This window comes from Oncorhynchus masou, chromosome 30, assembly GCF_036934945.1.
Source record: "Oncorhynchus masou masou isolate Uvic2021 chromosome 30, UVic_Omas_1.1, whole genome shotgun sequence".
NCBI classification, from domain to species: domain Eukaryota; kingdom Metazoa; phylum Chordata; class Actinopteri; order Salmoniformes; family Salmonidae; genus Oncorhynchus; species Oncorhynchus masou.
The window spans coordinates 32,779,402-32,795,828 of record NC_088241.1 but is presented as its reverse complement, the minus strand read 5'-3'; the positions used below and the strand labels follow the sequence as shown (position 1 = coordinate 32,795,828).

Here is a 16,427-nt window from a genome sequence, read left to right as displayed (position 1 = left end):
GTTTCTCACTTCCCTTCCTTGAATAACTCCACAGAACATCATGTCAGAATCGTCTTTGTTTCTGCTACGGTCTTAGTTTTGCAACATGACCTCCGCTGAGAAAACTGGGGAGACTGAAGTACTAACACTAATTGCCTTTGTGAGCTGTAATAGCAGCAGGTAGCCTTGTGGTTAGAGTGTTGGGTCAGTAACCGAAAGGTTGCTGTATTGAATCCCCGAGCTGACATGGTAAAAATCTGTCATTCTGCCCCTGAACATGCCCCTGTTCCCCGGTAGGCCGTCATTGTAAATAAGCATTTGTTCTTAACTGACTTGCCTTTTTTTTAAGCACGCCTCCCGGTACTAATTGCTGATTGCCTAGGAGAGGAGAAACCACTCCCCTTCCAATACAGCCACGGATTACCAAAACAACAGTCACAAATTGCCCTGCCCCTTAATCCTGGTTGATGTGTCAACAATCATCTGCAAATTGTCAGCAGTTCACACACCAAGTAGGTTACTGGAAAGACAGGCAGCGCTTAAAGTAGATGGCCCTAACTAGGAAAAAGACAGTACTAGACAACAACAGATTAAGACAAAAATGATACTTCTCACTCCTGGAGATTTCAGTATTCCTCTAGCTATATAATGAAGCACTAACCTGCCACGTTAATTATCCTAACTTGCTACGTTAATTCTCATAATCTCCTACATTAATTATCCTAACCTGCCTAACCAGCTAAGATCAAATGTTACAAGGAAGCAGGAAGAAGCCACGCAAAACGGTCTTGAGTGGTCGGTAACTGATCTACCCAATTATCTGTTATGTTTCCATACACCCACTTATTTCACAATGGACACTCAGACATACTCCACGTATGCAGTTACCCATACTTGCCTTAATGGACAGAATATTGTCTAGAAACTACCTCAATGGACAGAAAAGGGGCTCACCACCCAATGCCCATGAGCCAAAGCTTGAATATTGCAAAAATGTGTTAAACCACAGTCCTTTGTTTCATGTTAATACTCAATTACTAAAATGTACTTCAGTAGTGTATCTTTACGTATTCCTTATCTACAGTTCTGTTTTTAGCTGGTATGTTCTTATAGATTTCTAAATGGTGTAATATGTATTACAAAAAGATATGACCTAACACATAAGGCAAATCGATAAAAGTTTGTCCTTTATCTCCATTTATAAAGCCCTTTCATTGCTTTTTGTTTTTGGTGTCACTAGAACATTTAGTTAGTCTGACCTTTGCTGTCTTGGGCTTCTGTCTTTGCTCAGGTGAATCGTTTTCCATGACCTGTGGAGTGGTATGTTTTTAATGTTTAAGCCCTCTGCAATTAGGCATCTATTTTTTTATAGTTACAGATCATGTAAAGCCCTGAACCCACAAAGCTGTTAAGCACATGGTGTTCACACTGATGTTACCTGCCTCTGGAATCAATAGGAAATCAAATCAAATCTTATTTTATTTGTCACATACACATGGTTAGCAGATGTTAATGCGAGTGTAGCGAAATGCTTGTAGCTCACTACAGCTCAGCATTCAACACCATAGTACCCTCCAAGCTCATCATTAAGCTCGGGGCCCTGGGTTTGAACCCCCCCAATGAAACTGGGTCCTGGACTTCCTGATGGGTCGCCCGCAGGTGGTGAAGGTAGGAAACAACACCTCCACTTTGCTGATCCTCAACACAGGGGCCCCACAAGGGTGCGTGCTCAGCCCCCTCCTGTACTCCCTGTTCACCCATGACTGCGTGGCCACGCACGCCTCCAACTCAATCAGTTTGCAGATGACACAATAGTAGTAGGCCTGATTACCAACAATGATTAGACAGCCAACAGGGAGAAGGTGAGGTCCCTGGGAGTGTGGTGCCAGGAAAATAACTTCTCACTCAAAGTCGAAAAAACAAAGGGGCTGATCATGGACTTCAGGAAACAGCAGGGAGCATGCCCCTATCCACATCGACAGGATCACAGTAAAGCAGGTGGAAAGCTTCAAGTTCCTCAGCATACATTTTTAACATTTTTTTTAACCTTTATTTAACTAGTTAGGCTAGTTGAGAACCGAGTTCTCATTTACAACTGCGACCTGGCCAAGATAAAGCAAAGCAGTGCAACACAAACAACACAGAGTTACACATGGAATAAACAAACATACAGTAAATAATAGAAAAGAAAAAGTATTTACACAGTGTGTGCAAATGAGGTAAGATAGCGGAGGTAAGGCACTAAATAAGCCATAGTGGTGAAATAATTTCAATATAGCAATTAAACACTGGAGTGGTAGATGTGCAGAAGATGAGTGTACAAGTAAAGATACTGGGGTGCAAAATAAATAAAATAGATAACAGTATGGGAATGAGGTAGTTGGATGGGCTAATTACAGATGGGCTATGTACAGGTGCAGTGATAATCTGAAATGGTCCACCCACACAGACATTGTGGTGAAGAAGACGCAACAGCAACTCTTCAACCCCAGGAGGCTGAATAAATTTGTCTTGGCCATCAGACTATTATATAGCCATCACTAGGCAGATTCCACCCGGTTACGTAACCCTGCACCTTAGAGGCTGCTGCCCTATATACATAGACATGAAATCACTGGCCACTTTAATAATGTTTACATATTTTTGCTTTACTCATTGCATATGTATATTGTATTCTATTCTACTGTATTTAGTCTATGCCACTCCTACATTGCTCATCCTAATATTTGTATATTCCTTAATTCCATTATTTTACTTTTAGGTTGTGAATGGGAACATGGGAACATTACCTTTAAATTCAAATACCTCCAGCACTGTGTTATTTAATGTATGGGGTGACCGGCTTCACACTCCAGTACAGTAGGTGGGGGTGTAGGCAGTAGGCACCTTTCAGTTGGTTGCCATCCGCCAAACAAATTTAAGAAGAAGTCATTGTGCAAGACATTTCCTTTTTCTCGAGCACGGATCCGTAGTAATGACAGAAAAATAACTACATTTTTTTTCTCCACCCAGCCATTTTCTCCCCATAATGTCTAAACTACAACAGATCAATGTGTTTCTCAACGAAACATTAACAGCAGTTCCTTTGGAGATATCCGTGGTAATTAAAAAAACGATCGCAGAGTACCAGGAAGAAATCTACCGTTTGAAACGGGCGAATGCACGTCTACGAAGACTGCTGGATTTGGTTTTCAAGCCAGAGATAAAATTGCGTAGATTAGCAGGTATGTGACGTCTCTATTTGACATTCATTTTATATTGTCGCCTAATACAACCTTTTTAAGTATTCGGCAATCATCATTTATTCGAAAAACACTGCTTCCATCATTGGCCGCAATAAAGAAAGTTCGACAAAAAGAAAAATCCACCCGTCCAACGGAAACTTTTTTGTTGTTGTTGATCTTCAGAAAATGTCTGTCATGTCTGTCATATTTTTTTGTTGCGACATTGCTTTTTGTCGAATTTCCCTGGGTCAATGGAAACCAGCCAACTGAGTATGGTTACATGCACTCAATGATGCCATTATTGTGAATAGTCCGTTTAATATAATAGTTTGATTTCAACGTGTAGGGCTACATGCTTTGCGAGAATGATGTTAACACTTTATTAATCATTCGTCCCATATTTGTTAATGTTATAGTAAGGTACTGCAGGAATGTCTACCAATGGCATGCCCATCTTTTTGTGAGACATTACACTTGTCACTCGAAAACATTTAGAAAGTATTTATGAAGTAATAATAGCACTCACTTTAGATTAGGGACTGCAGATCAAATACACCTCCGTAACTCCAATTCAGCTGGTCCCAATCATTTGAAATATTGCTCAGAAAACCAGGTGTTTTAATATGCGTAAAGGTGTTTACATGAGGGCAATTCCACGGTTACGGAATTGCTTTGAGACTCAGATTTTTCACTTAAAATGTATGCCAAACACACACCATTGATTTCGAAGTTTAAGTGAAGTGGATTAACACCCGGTAAGAGAATTTCATCATTGGTCCCAGATCTATACTACACAGAAATGCATAATTATGGATATGAATGTCACATAGTACAATACAGTAGAGTACAGTATAGTTTAGCACATTATAGTGTACTCAACTAGAGTGCTCTACTGTGTACTGTACTATACCCTACTTCTCTTCACTGTGCTCTACTGTACTGTCCAAACGTGTGAAACAGACGTCTATGATTGATTCAGATTTGGTCCAGTCCGGACGTCTATGTTTGGGCCAAATGAAGGCCAGTCCAGACGTCTGTTGACACTGAAATCAGGGCTGGTCCAGATCGAGAGAAAAAAAAAGATGTCTGTGGACGCTGAAACCAGGGCAGACTGACCAAATTTAGACAATTTTTCGATGTCCAGTGTCAACTGTGCTCAGTGGATAAGGATGCTGGTTACAGTAAACGGAAAGAGAGAGGGCTCATGGGTAGGTGTCAGTAAGAGCTGTGAGAGGTGACATTAATAGGAGGGAGAGAGGTTAGAGGGAGGCGTTGCCCAGACTTTTCACAATCTTACTTTGACTATCAAATAAGAGAAAAAAATAGATATCGGCTTAACATAACAGTATGCCAGTGGAGGGGAGAACAGTAGCAGGAGACCCAACTATGATTTTTTTTAAATAGACTCTTAGCTTTCATGTGACAGACAATTTGACATGATCCTATGAACTTCACGTTGGTGCTCATGTGTCCTTTACAGACAAATGACCATGACTAATGCCATACTCGGCCTACTGCCATAATCAGTTTAATATTGAATTATTAGTTTGCATGTGAACATAATCAATGAGCTTGCTGCACCTTTCTACTGGCACTTTTCATCAGCAAACTGCTCTAAATCAGAGATACATCTAATGTAACAAAAAAAAACATCTCTAGCTTAAACTGACGGATGTTGATGGGGATTTCTTTAATATGTTGAATTAGATTCAAGTAGGTTCAACCGACTTCAAATACGCTGGTCTCTATGTGGAAATCAAGATGTGTTTGTTCATGATCAAAGGAACGTGCAAAAGACGACGCATATATTATTGAAATTGAATGGAAGAAAGCTTGGTTGCTCCCTCACAAATTTTGTATATCAAATAAATGATTAAATGATTTAGATGCACTATTGTAAAGTGGCTGTTCCACTGGATGTCATAAGGTTAATTCACCAATTTGTAAGTCGCTCTGGATAAGAGCGTCTGCCAAATGACTTAAATGTAAAAGACATTCACAAAAATCTTGCACAAAACATACCCTTGCAATAACTTGGGTGGCGGCAGGTAGCCTACTTGGAGCTTTGGGCCAGTAACTGAAAGGTTGCTGGATCGAATCCGTGAGCTGACAAGGTAAAACTATGAGCAAAGGCAGTTAACCCACTGTTTAGAAGAAAAAGAAACGCACACCTATTAAGACGAGGTGCTGGCTAGCGGAGTAGAAACTTGAAAATACAAATAAAAGAGAGCCGCACACTCTTGGAGCTCAGATGCAAAAAATGTAATACCAACGTTTCGACAGCCAAGCTGTCTTCATCAGGGTATAATCACAAACACTGCGGGATGACTCGTTTATATAGTGTCAAAGGACACAGGTGTCTAATCATGGCCAGGAGTGGCCTAATATCATTGGTCTGATCTTGCGTGAAGATAATGTTTTATACACTGATCTTTACAGGAAGCCTACTGATCGTAACAGTTTGTTGAGGGCTGATAGTTGTCACCCACTTCCCTTGAAAAACAGTTTGCCCTACAGCCAATTCTGTCGAATCAAAAGAATTTGCAAAAAACAGTCCGATTTCGACAGAAATATGGCTGAGACGCAAAGAAAGTTCAAGGAGAGGGGCTACAAGAATGATCAGATTAATATTGCAATTGAGAAAATTCAAAACAAAACGAGACATGACCTTTTTCAAGGTAAGTCTCGCAAAAAGACACATTCTTGCGTTCTAACTACCCGCTATTCAAAGTGCGCTGAACAAATTAAGGGAATTGTTCACAAACATTGGCACATCCTAAAATCCGATGATAGTCTTGGTAATGTGTTTTCGGACCTTCCCTTGGTCGTATTCTCGCGGGGCAGAAATCTCAGAGACCAATTGGTACACTCTGATTTACCACCCCAAGATATTCCTGAACAACGTCTATTTGCGCCCCAACTGGATGGAAATTACAAATGTAATGGCTGTGCTCAATGCAATGGCACTTATAAATGTAGATCCTTCAAACACCCACAAACAGGGAAATCGATCCCAATAAAAGGTGTTATTACGTGCTCCACTAAGGCAGTTATTTATCTTGTAACTTGTCCTTGTGGTAAAAATTATGTAGGTAAAACAAAGCGCGAATTAAAAGTACGTATCTCAGAGCACCGGAGCACCATTAGGTGTAAAAACTTGACTTATCCAGTTGCGGCCCACTTCTTGGAGGCAAACCACTCGATTTCGTCTCTGCGTTATATTGGCATCGAGCATGTCACCCTCCCTAGGAGAGGGGGTGACCTTGATAATTTATTGTTAAAACGAGAGGCTGCCTGGATCTTTAATTTAAAGACCCTTGCGCCCTTCGGTCTCAACGTAGACTTTGATCTGAAGCCATTCTTGTGATTATTGTGACTTTGCCATTGTAATTGTGTGTAAACTTGTATAGTCAAATTAATCTATGATTGTATGCTATCCATTTGTTTGTATGCTGTTCTTTGTATGACATTTTAATATTTGATTATTAACCAATGATATTAGGCCACTCCTGGCCATGATTACAGACACCTGTGTCCTTTGACACTATATAAACGAGTCATCCCGCAGTGTTTGTGATTATACCCTGATGAAGACAGATTGGCTGTCGAAACGTTGGTATTAAATTTTTTGCATCTGAGCTCCAAGAGTGTGCGGCTCTCTTTTATTTTTATTTTCAAGTTAACCCACTGTTCCCTGGGCGCTGAAGATGTGGAGGTCGATTTAAGGCAGCACCCCGCATCTCTCTGATTCAGAGACATTTCACGTTCAACACATTTCAGTTGAAGTTGCACAACTGACTAGGTATCCCCCTTTCCCCTAACTTGTTGTCTAAATTCGTAGATTTAGAGGACATATGCCTTTTCTGTGATAAGGTAGGTGAAACTATTATACACATGTTTTATGAGTGTGACTGTGAAGTTATTTTGGAGCGAGTTAACTTCTTTGGGGTAGGGGGCAGTATTGGGTAGCTTGGATGAAAAACGTGCCCAAATTAAGCTGCCTGCTACTCAGCCGTAAAAGCTAGAATATGCATATAATTAGTACATTTGGATAGAAAACACTCTGAAGTTTCTAAAACTGTTTGAATGATGTCTGTGGGTATAACATAACTCATATGGCAGGCACAAGCCTGAGAAAGAAATCCAACCAGGAAGTGGGAAATCTGAGGTTTGTAGTTTTTCAACTCAGCCCCCATTGAAGATACAGGGGGATATTAGTTATGTTTCACTTCCCAGGGCTTCCACTAGATGTCAACAGTATTTAGAACCTGTCTCCCAAACCAATACGTTCAAATATCCCGGATGAGCTCCCACTTGTCACGAACCGGCTCAAAGCCCTTAACAAAAGAGAGACAACGTGGAGATAAGGAGTAACAAAACATACATTTATTGAGTAAAGTAAACTAAGTACAATATACAATGGTGTGTGTAATCAGTAGTGTAAGTGAGTGTTTTGCATGAATGTGATAATGCAAGGTGCCAAAGCAAACAATCAAAAGGCCACCAAGATACACAACACAATCTGTAAAGGTGTCTGCATGGAGAGAGTCTCCTCCATGAATGGGGAAGTGGTGTATTTATCCTGGGAGACACCGGGCCCAGGTGTTTCCGATGTAGCTGACGACCCCCCAACTCCGCCCACCAGCATCCTAATAAGGAAACAAGAACAAAGAGAGAATACGGCAGACAGAATGGGAGGGTTGTCACAATACCCAAGGAATATGGCTACCACCAGTGGGGCAAAAAAGTATTTAGTCAGCCACCAATTGTGCAAGTTCTCCCACTTAAAAAGATGAGAGCCCTGTAATTTTCATCATAGGTACACTTCAACTATGACAGACAATATGAGAAAAAAAATCCAGAAAATCACATTGTGGGAATTTTAATGAATTTATTTGCAAATTATGGTGGAAAATAAGTATTTGGTCAATAACAAAAGTTTATCTCAATACTTTGTTATATACCCTTTGTTGGCATTGACAGAGGTTATGGTGGCAGGGTAGCCTAGTGGTTAGAGCATTGGACTAGTAGCCCAAAAAAAATTCACGTTCAAATGACAAGGTACAAATCTGTCGTTCTGCCCCTGAACAGGCAGTTAACCCACTGTTCCTAGGCCGTCATTGAAAATAAGAATTTGTTCTTAACTGACTTGCCTAGTTAAATAAAAGGTAAAATAAAAACGTTTTCTGTAAGTCTTCACAAGGTTTTCACACATTGTTGCTGGTATTTTGGCCCATTCCTCCATGCAGATCTCCACTAGGGCAGTGATGTTTTGGGGCTGTTGCTGGGCAACACGGACTTTCAACTCTCTCCAAAGATTTTCTATGGGGTTGAGATCTGGAGACTGGCTCGGCCACTCCAGGACCTTGAAATGCTTCTTACGAAGCCACTCCTTCATTGCCTGGGCGGTGTGTTTGGGATCATTGTCATGCTGAACGACCCAGCTACGTTTCATCTTCAATGCCCTTGCTGATGGAAGGAGGTTTTCACTCAAAATCTCACGATACATGGCCCCATTCATTCTTTCCTTTACACAGATCAGTTGTCCTGGTCCCTTTGCAGAAAAACAGCCCCAAAGCATGATGTTTCCACCCCCATGCTTCACAGTAGGTATGGTGTTCTTTGGATGCAACTCAGCATTCTTTGTCCTCCAAACACGACGAGTTGAGTTTTTACCAAAAAGTTATATTTTGGTTTTATCTGACCATATGACATTCTCCCAATCATCTTCTGGATCATCCATATCCTCTCTAGCAAATTTCAGACGGGCCTGGACATGTACTGGCTTGCTTAAGCCACGTCTGGCACTGCAGGATTTGAGTCCCTGGCGGCGTAGTGTGTTACTAATGGTAGGCTTTGTTACTTTGGTCCCAGCTCTCTGCAGGTCATTCACTAGGTCCCCCCATGTGGTTCTTGTGATCATTTTGACCCCACGGGGCGAGATCTTGCGTAGAGACCCAGATCGAGGAAGATTAGCAGTGGTCTTGTATGTCTTCCGTTTCCTAATAATTGCTCCCACAGTTGATTTCTTCAAACCAAGCTGCTTACCTATTGCAGATTCAGTCTTCCCAGCCTGGTGCAGGTCTACAATTTTGTTTCTGGTGTCCTTTGACAGCTCTTTGGTCTTGGCCATAGTGGAGTTTGGAGTGTGACTGTTTGAGGTTGTGGACAGGTGCCTTTTATACTGATAACAAGTTCAAACAGGTGCTATTAATACAGGTAACGAGTGGAGGACAGAGGAGCCTCTTAAAGAAGAAGTTACAGGTCTGTGAGAGACAGAAATCTTGCTTGTTTGTAGGTGACCAAATACTTATTTTCCACCATAATTTGCAAATAAATTCATAAAAAATCCTACAATGTGATTTTCTGGATTTTTTTTCTCATCATAGCCTGTTTCTGGTCTGGGGCGGCAGGGGGTAGCCTAGTGGTTAGAGCGTTGGACTAGTAACCGGAAGGTTGCAAGTTCAAACCCCTGAGCTGACAAGGTACAAATCTGTCGTTGACAAGGTACCCACTGTTCGTAGGCCGTCATTGAAAATAAGAATTTGTTCTTAACTGACTTGCCTAGTTAAATAAAGGTTAAAAAAAAATGTCTGAACCCTAGAAATAGTACTGTTAGGAGATCTGGAGAGACCGGGTCAGTCAATAACTAATACTCTTAGTAAAAGTATTTATCTTCAACACGCAGTCTGTAGATTCGTACAACGTACAACGTGTAGAAACACGAAGTGGGTGGCCAGCAGAGATGGATGGGATGGGCTGAGGGAAGCTGAGGGATGGGATGTGGAATTGGAGACAAGTGGGAGTGGAGTGACTATGTGAGAGCGAGAATGATGGGCTGAGGGAAGCTGAGGGTTGGGATGTGGAGTTGCTGTGTGAGAGAGAATGATGGTCAAAAGATAAAGGAGGGAAAAAAAGTCAAAATAAAACATTAAAAAAGTACATTTGAATGACACTCAGTGGCAGTATTTTTACAACTAATGCCGGATTGCCTGAGGCTGATGCCGTGCAGATGTTTGAACACATGCATATACACACACTCTCATTCAAATAAACACATACATGTAATTGCCAGACATGCACACAAACATAAAGTAGGCATTGCTGTTATGATTTCAGTTGTCCTTGATGTCCTTTGTTTATTTTATTTTTTTGCATTGTTGTTTTCTTCTGTATTTTCCTTTTATCTCTTTAGTTCATTCTCTTGGTTGTTGGTGCATTGGGGGCTTTTGGGGGTGGGGAATGGAATTAGTTGTATTTTGGGGGGGGGGGACTGTGGGAGGGGTCTCGAATGGGTGAGGGACAGCTATTGGGGAACTGTGGGGGGGATCTTGGAGGGTTTGGGTTTCACAAGATTGTGATCATGAAAAGGAAACTGACAGATTTTATATCACTATCATGCACACGCACCCTCACATATAAGGATGCCTCTGTTGTGCAAAGACTGATACATGTTTGATAGTGTCTTGATGCTGTATTGATTGTCCTTCATGTTCTAATACTTTAATGTTACCCCTTCCTTGTGTTTTTTGTAATAAAAAAGAAGGAAAAAAAATAAGTTGATTCCTATTTCAGTCACTTCTTTGCAAAGCTGTTCCCTATTTCAGTCACCTCTTTAGGGCACGTTAGCATGGGTAAAATCAAAAATATTGACAAATATTGCATCCGATAAATGCATAATATAAAACACAGAAATGATCTGTATAGTATGTTCTTATTGTATATTCTTACCAGCGGTGGTCCTTACCTGTGAGTGTTCAGCTCAAGTGACTCAAGTGTGACGTGTATCCAGCATACGAACAAAACTTGTGGGAGTTGTAGTTCACATGACAATTTTTGCAACTATTTGAGAACTTCAAGTAATCGAACTTCAAGTAATATGCATCACTTATAAATTAATTAATTCACAAATCCGAATATAATTTTAGATACATCTTAAATTATGTGTTTTTAATAAATTGGATGATCCAGATTTAGAGACCCCATCGTATGGGTAGTAGTCCTATTTGTGTTTTCATTAAATGTCTTCCTTTCTCCTTCCCTCCAGACCTCCAGCAGCTCACTCTCACTGGAGAGGTTGTTAACCCTGAGCAACAGCACTATGAGCAGGAATGGAGAGCCAGTTTGGGGCCAGTCGAGTCTGATGCCGAAGAGTCTATATGGAACTCTATCAACATTACAACTGTAGAGAACCAAACAGAATTTGATGGTGAGCGCTACAGAGAGTCCGACTCAACCAGTGAATATCAGCCCCCATCTGAAGTAAACCCAGAGAGTGACAAGGACGAAAGTGATAATGTAAAAGAGGATGAAGTGGAGAATAGAATACGACTGTCACGGTTAACGCCTCTTAAATCAAAGAGAGGAAGAGGACGGCCAAGGAAAGAAGCCAGGGTGTTGCCTGATCTGAACTGTGACTTGTGCGGAAAATGCTTTGCGACAGCGGGTGGTCTGAGAAGGCATCAACAAAATGTCCACGGTGAAGAGAGACCGAGAGGACGGCCAAAGAAAGGAAACCGTGAGTTGCCTGACCTGAAATGTGATGTGTGCGGAAAATGCTTGGCGACAGCACGTAGTCTGAAAAGGCATCGACAAAATCGCCATCTTGACGAGAGACCAAGAGGACGGCCAAGGAAAGAAACCAGTGAGTTGCCTAATCTGACATGTGACGTTTGCGGAAAATGCTTTGTGACAAGACGTGGCCTACAAATGCATGGGAAAAATAGGCACAGTGAAGAGAGACCATACATGTGTGACATATGTGGACAAGGTTTCGTCCTGAACTGCTACCTGATCCGCCACATGAAGACTCACACGGAGGAGGGACAACATTGCTGTACCATATGTGGCAAATGTTTCAATCACAAGAATAACCTGAAAAATCATATGGGTACTCATACAGGGCCGGCTTTTAAATGTGATTTGTGTGGAAAATGCTTGACAACAAAAGGAAGTCTGAAACTCCATCAGCAAAATCACACTGGGGAGAAATCCTATCCGTGCAAAGAGTGTGAAAAATCCTTCAGCATAAAGGCAAGCCTGATATTGCATATGAGGACTCATACAGGGGAGAAACCATTCCGGTGCAAAGAATGTGGCAAATGCTTCAGTGACAAGGGAACCCTTACAAAGCATATGATGACTCACACAGAGGAGAAACCACATCGCTGCAATGAATGTGGCAAATGCTTCAGTCTGAAGGGAAGCCTGACTGCGCATATGAAGGTTCATACAGGGGAGGGAGTTCAATGTCATTTGTGTGGAACTCACTTGAAGTTAGCATCAAGTCTGAAAAGACATCTGCGAACTCACAGAATAAGTATTCACAATGACTAAGAACAAGAAACAATGCCCCTTGTGTAAAATGAGTTAGATGGAAGAGACTAATAAGAGGACATACCACTCAAGTATGCTCTTGGTAAAAAGTACACTCCGCAATCTTGGAATCTGTTCAATGGTCATTTCAATTCATATAACTTACTCATTGATTGTTGAACATTTTTATTTTGGGGAGGAAATGTATTTATTTAAATGTCCTGTATTTAGGTAAATGTTCCCATTCTAAATAAACTAATATGGCAGCTTATTATGATAATTAAGTCTGCTACCAGTAGGAGTAGTAACACCAATGACGGCAACACCAAGGATACATTTTAGGTCAATGAGGAACTTCTGAAATTGAGGCCACAGATTCGAAAATCTAAGGTCATTAACCCTTTAAAAATAATACATGTGATATGGTTAATAATTTTTCCCATAATCTAATTTCCTGTAAATTAAATTGAGTAACACCAAGAGACACCAAGTGATCAATGGAATCCTCAAAATATATTGAATACTAAAAGGATGTGATTGGCTAATAATTCTGTTTAATATAGACACCTCCCCCGATAACAATGGAGGGAATGCTCAAAGTCCTTGTATATCCTAGTAATTAGCGATTTTCAAGGTGTTCACACCAATTACAAAAACGTGAGGGACACGTTATATTGGTTAACAAAATTATTATTGATCTACAGTACCTTGTGGTGGTTAATTTCTGTATTATCAAATGAGGAAAGACAGACTTATCACACAAGTCAGAGTTATACTTAAACTGAATCTTTATTAGTGAGAGCTCTGTAATAGCGGTGGCTGGTCGACAAACCACCCTCAGATAAGGGTACTAAGGCTACTGAAATATTTTAGAGCAAAGATCCACCCCCTAGTCTACACAACAAACAACAGATGTGTGGAATGGGTCACAAGGTGAGACTTGATAAATGAGAAGGGAGTATCCCGCAGCCAGATAGCATTTGCTAGAAATTCTGTTCTTATCATTCAGTTTGGCCCCTAAGACGAGGCTCCCATCTCATTCCTGGTACTTCATAGCACAAAAACACCAACTCATTCTATGGCATAAATCAATTGTCAACTCCAGATACTCGCATCTCAAGTAAAACCTCTTCTTGACCACACGCCTGGACAAGCTCACTGAGGGGAGTGAGCATCTAGGTCATACACTATCCCAAGATAAGTGCAACATCAGAGATGGCATACAATGGTTCCAGACACTACCCCACGCATCTGTTATCTCAAACCTTATCTCCCCCAAGGCCAAAGGAGGGAATAACTGGCGCACAGACATTGTAGAGACAAGTAATTGGTTCCCCATCAATCACGCCATCCCTTCACATGGTTTAAGAATAGGTAAAGACACATTCACATTTGAAGACAATGTTCCCTTCCTGTCCTCTTCTCTTTCTGATGTTCTGCATAGCACCAGGGACATGTGAAAGACAAGTCTGACCTCTCCCCTCTCTGGGCCCCAGGTGACAGAGCACCAGCTGAGGGAGGAAGTGCAACTGCCATCACCAGACTCGGAAGGGATACATTCTAATAACAAGCATATCATATAAGCATATTATGCAGATAAGACATCTTAATTATCTATGTTTCCTAACTAATTCTGATTCTTCCGCCACAAGCCATCAGCAAGTATTCATACCCCTTGACTTTTTTTCACATTTTGTTGTGTTACAGCTTTATTTAAAAATGTATTAAATGTAACTTTTTTTGTCACACAATACCCCATAATGTAAAAGTGGATTTAAAAGCTGAAAATGTCTCGAGTCAATAAGTATTCAACCTCTTTGTTATGGCAAGCCTAAATAAATTCAGGAGTAAAAATGGAAGCCTGTACAAAATAAAAGTATTCCAAAACATGCATCTTGTTTGCAACAAGGCACTAAAGAAATACTGCAAAAAATTTGGCAAGCAATTCACTTTTTGTTCTGAATACAAATGTTTATGTCTGAGCACATCCAATACAACACAGCACATTACTACCACGTTACTACCACTCTCCATATTTGCAAGCATAGTGGTGGATGCATAATGTTATGGATATAAATAAAGATATTCAGTATAAAAAATGTACTGAATGGAGCTAAGCACAGGCAAAAACGTAGAGGAAAACCTGGTCCAGTCTGCTTTCCACCTGACACTGGGAAATTAATTCACATTTCAGCAGGACAATAACCTAAAACACAAGGTCAAATCTAACCTGGAGTAGTTTGCCAAGAAGATAGTGAATGTTCTCGCATGGCTAAGTTCCAGTTTTGACAAATCTGCTTGAAAATCTATGGCAAGACCTGAAAATCATTGTCAAGCAATGATCCACAACCATTTTGACAGAGGTTTAAGAATCATTTTTGAAAGAATATTGGGCAAACAAACGTTGCACAATCCAGGTGTGGAAAGCTCTTAGAGACTTACCCAGAAAAACTGACAGCTGTAATCACTGCCAAAGGTGACTAACATGTATTGACTCAGGGGGTTGAATACTTATCGAATGAAGATATATTAGTTTTTTATTTGTCATACTCTTTACATAAAAAAAAAAAAATGGATTTACATTTTTCTTCCACATTGACATTGGAGTATTTTGTGTAGTTCTTTGACAAACAATGACAATTAAATCAATTTTTCCCACTTTGTAACACAACAAAATGTGGAAAAAGTCAATGGGTGTGAATACTTTCTGAAGGCACTATATATAAATATATGAAATACTTTTGTTTAATTTCTAGCATACAAAATAATAGATATCTCTAAATCCCCCAAACATGTTACTACTGAGACTAGCCAAGTTCTTTAAACAATGCATAATCCTATAGTTTTGCAGTATAAATGACTTGCATTGTGTTTTATCATTGATAAACAGTTCAATATAAACAAAAACGTGTATGATGTGTGACTATTTGTCATTTTAAAGTGTTTTTCATGGTTACAAAGGTGTAGGGTGCAAATGCCCAGGAATTCATTAATGACCCAACTTATGAATGCACAACTATCTTACTCTATGATATTCCAAAATATAAGGTATCTCAGTCGTATAGAAACAACAAGAATGAAAACAAGCACTGAATAGCTTCAAAATATGCTAAAAATGATTGTGTGGATGTCAGTCTTTGTATCTATAGTGCTGCCTAGGTATTTGAGAGGAGCTAGCCAACAGTCTTCTAGCCCCATCTCTCAGCTGTTTTACTAAAACATGGAACGGGAACCACATTTAGTTGTTTTTCGAATTGCAGTCTAAAGCTTTAAGGTGGGTATTAATATATTCCTAAACCTGCTGAACCAGGTAGTGAATCAAAGTTTGTCTGACATTTTAAGACCTATTAAGTAAGTGCAGTGTCAAGATGAAACCACATTCCGCAACATCGGTCACGTAGTTCCAGCTACATTTGTCCATCTCAAACGCATGGGAAAGAAAGCGCTGAATAAAACCATTCAACTTTACAGAAGAGTCTCAAAGAGCTTCAAAAGCAATGTCATCTTGATGATATGGTTTGATGACTGGCTAGGTTCTTTTCTTTTCGCAACCTATACAATCATGAGAATGACAATGGTTATGATATGATAATGACTATCTTGATGTTTAGTAATGTTATGATAATCTACAGTATGCAATGATCAATGAAAATGATGTTAAACTATACTGTACCTGGAACCCTGACTGAATATGAAATAATAGGGTCATTCTATATGAATTCAAAACACCTTTTTTACCACTTCCAATTTGATTTGAACAAAACTTTCCATACATGTTTGCCTATGGTGGAAGTGGTCAGAAAGCTTTTTGGACCTGAATGCCAAAACAAAGTTAACCCATTTTACCAACCCCACCCTACTATCGGTCAAGCCCTATGGTGCTATAAAGGCAGCATCACTCCTGTAAAA

At 40.2% G+C, this 16,427-nt stretch overlaps 1 protein-coding gene across 1 annotated transcript; it reads left to right on the top strand.

Annotated features, from left to right (window-relative positions):
* The first annotated feature begins 2,896 nt into the window (after nt 1-2,896).
* LOC135522542 (zinc finger protein OZF-like) lies at nt 2,897-16,427 on the top strand. Its single transcript, XM_064948906.1, has 2 exons — nt 2,897-3,203; nt 11,251-16,427. Exons 1-2 carry the CDS (start codon nt 3,008-3,010, stop codon nt 12,537-12,539), a joined length of 1,485 nt encoding a protein of 494 aa, XP_064804978.1. The 5' UTR covers nt 2,897-3,007; the 3' UTR covers nt 12,540-16,427.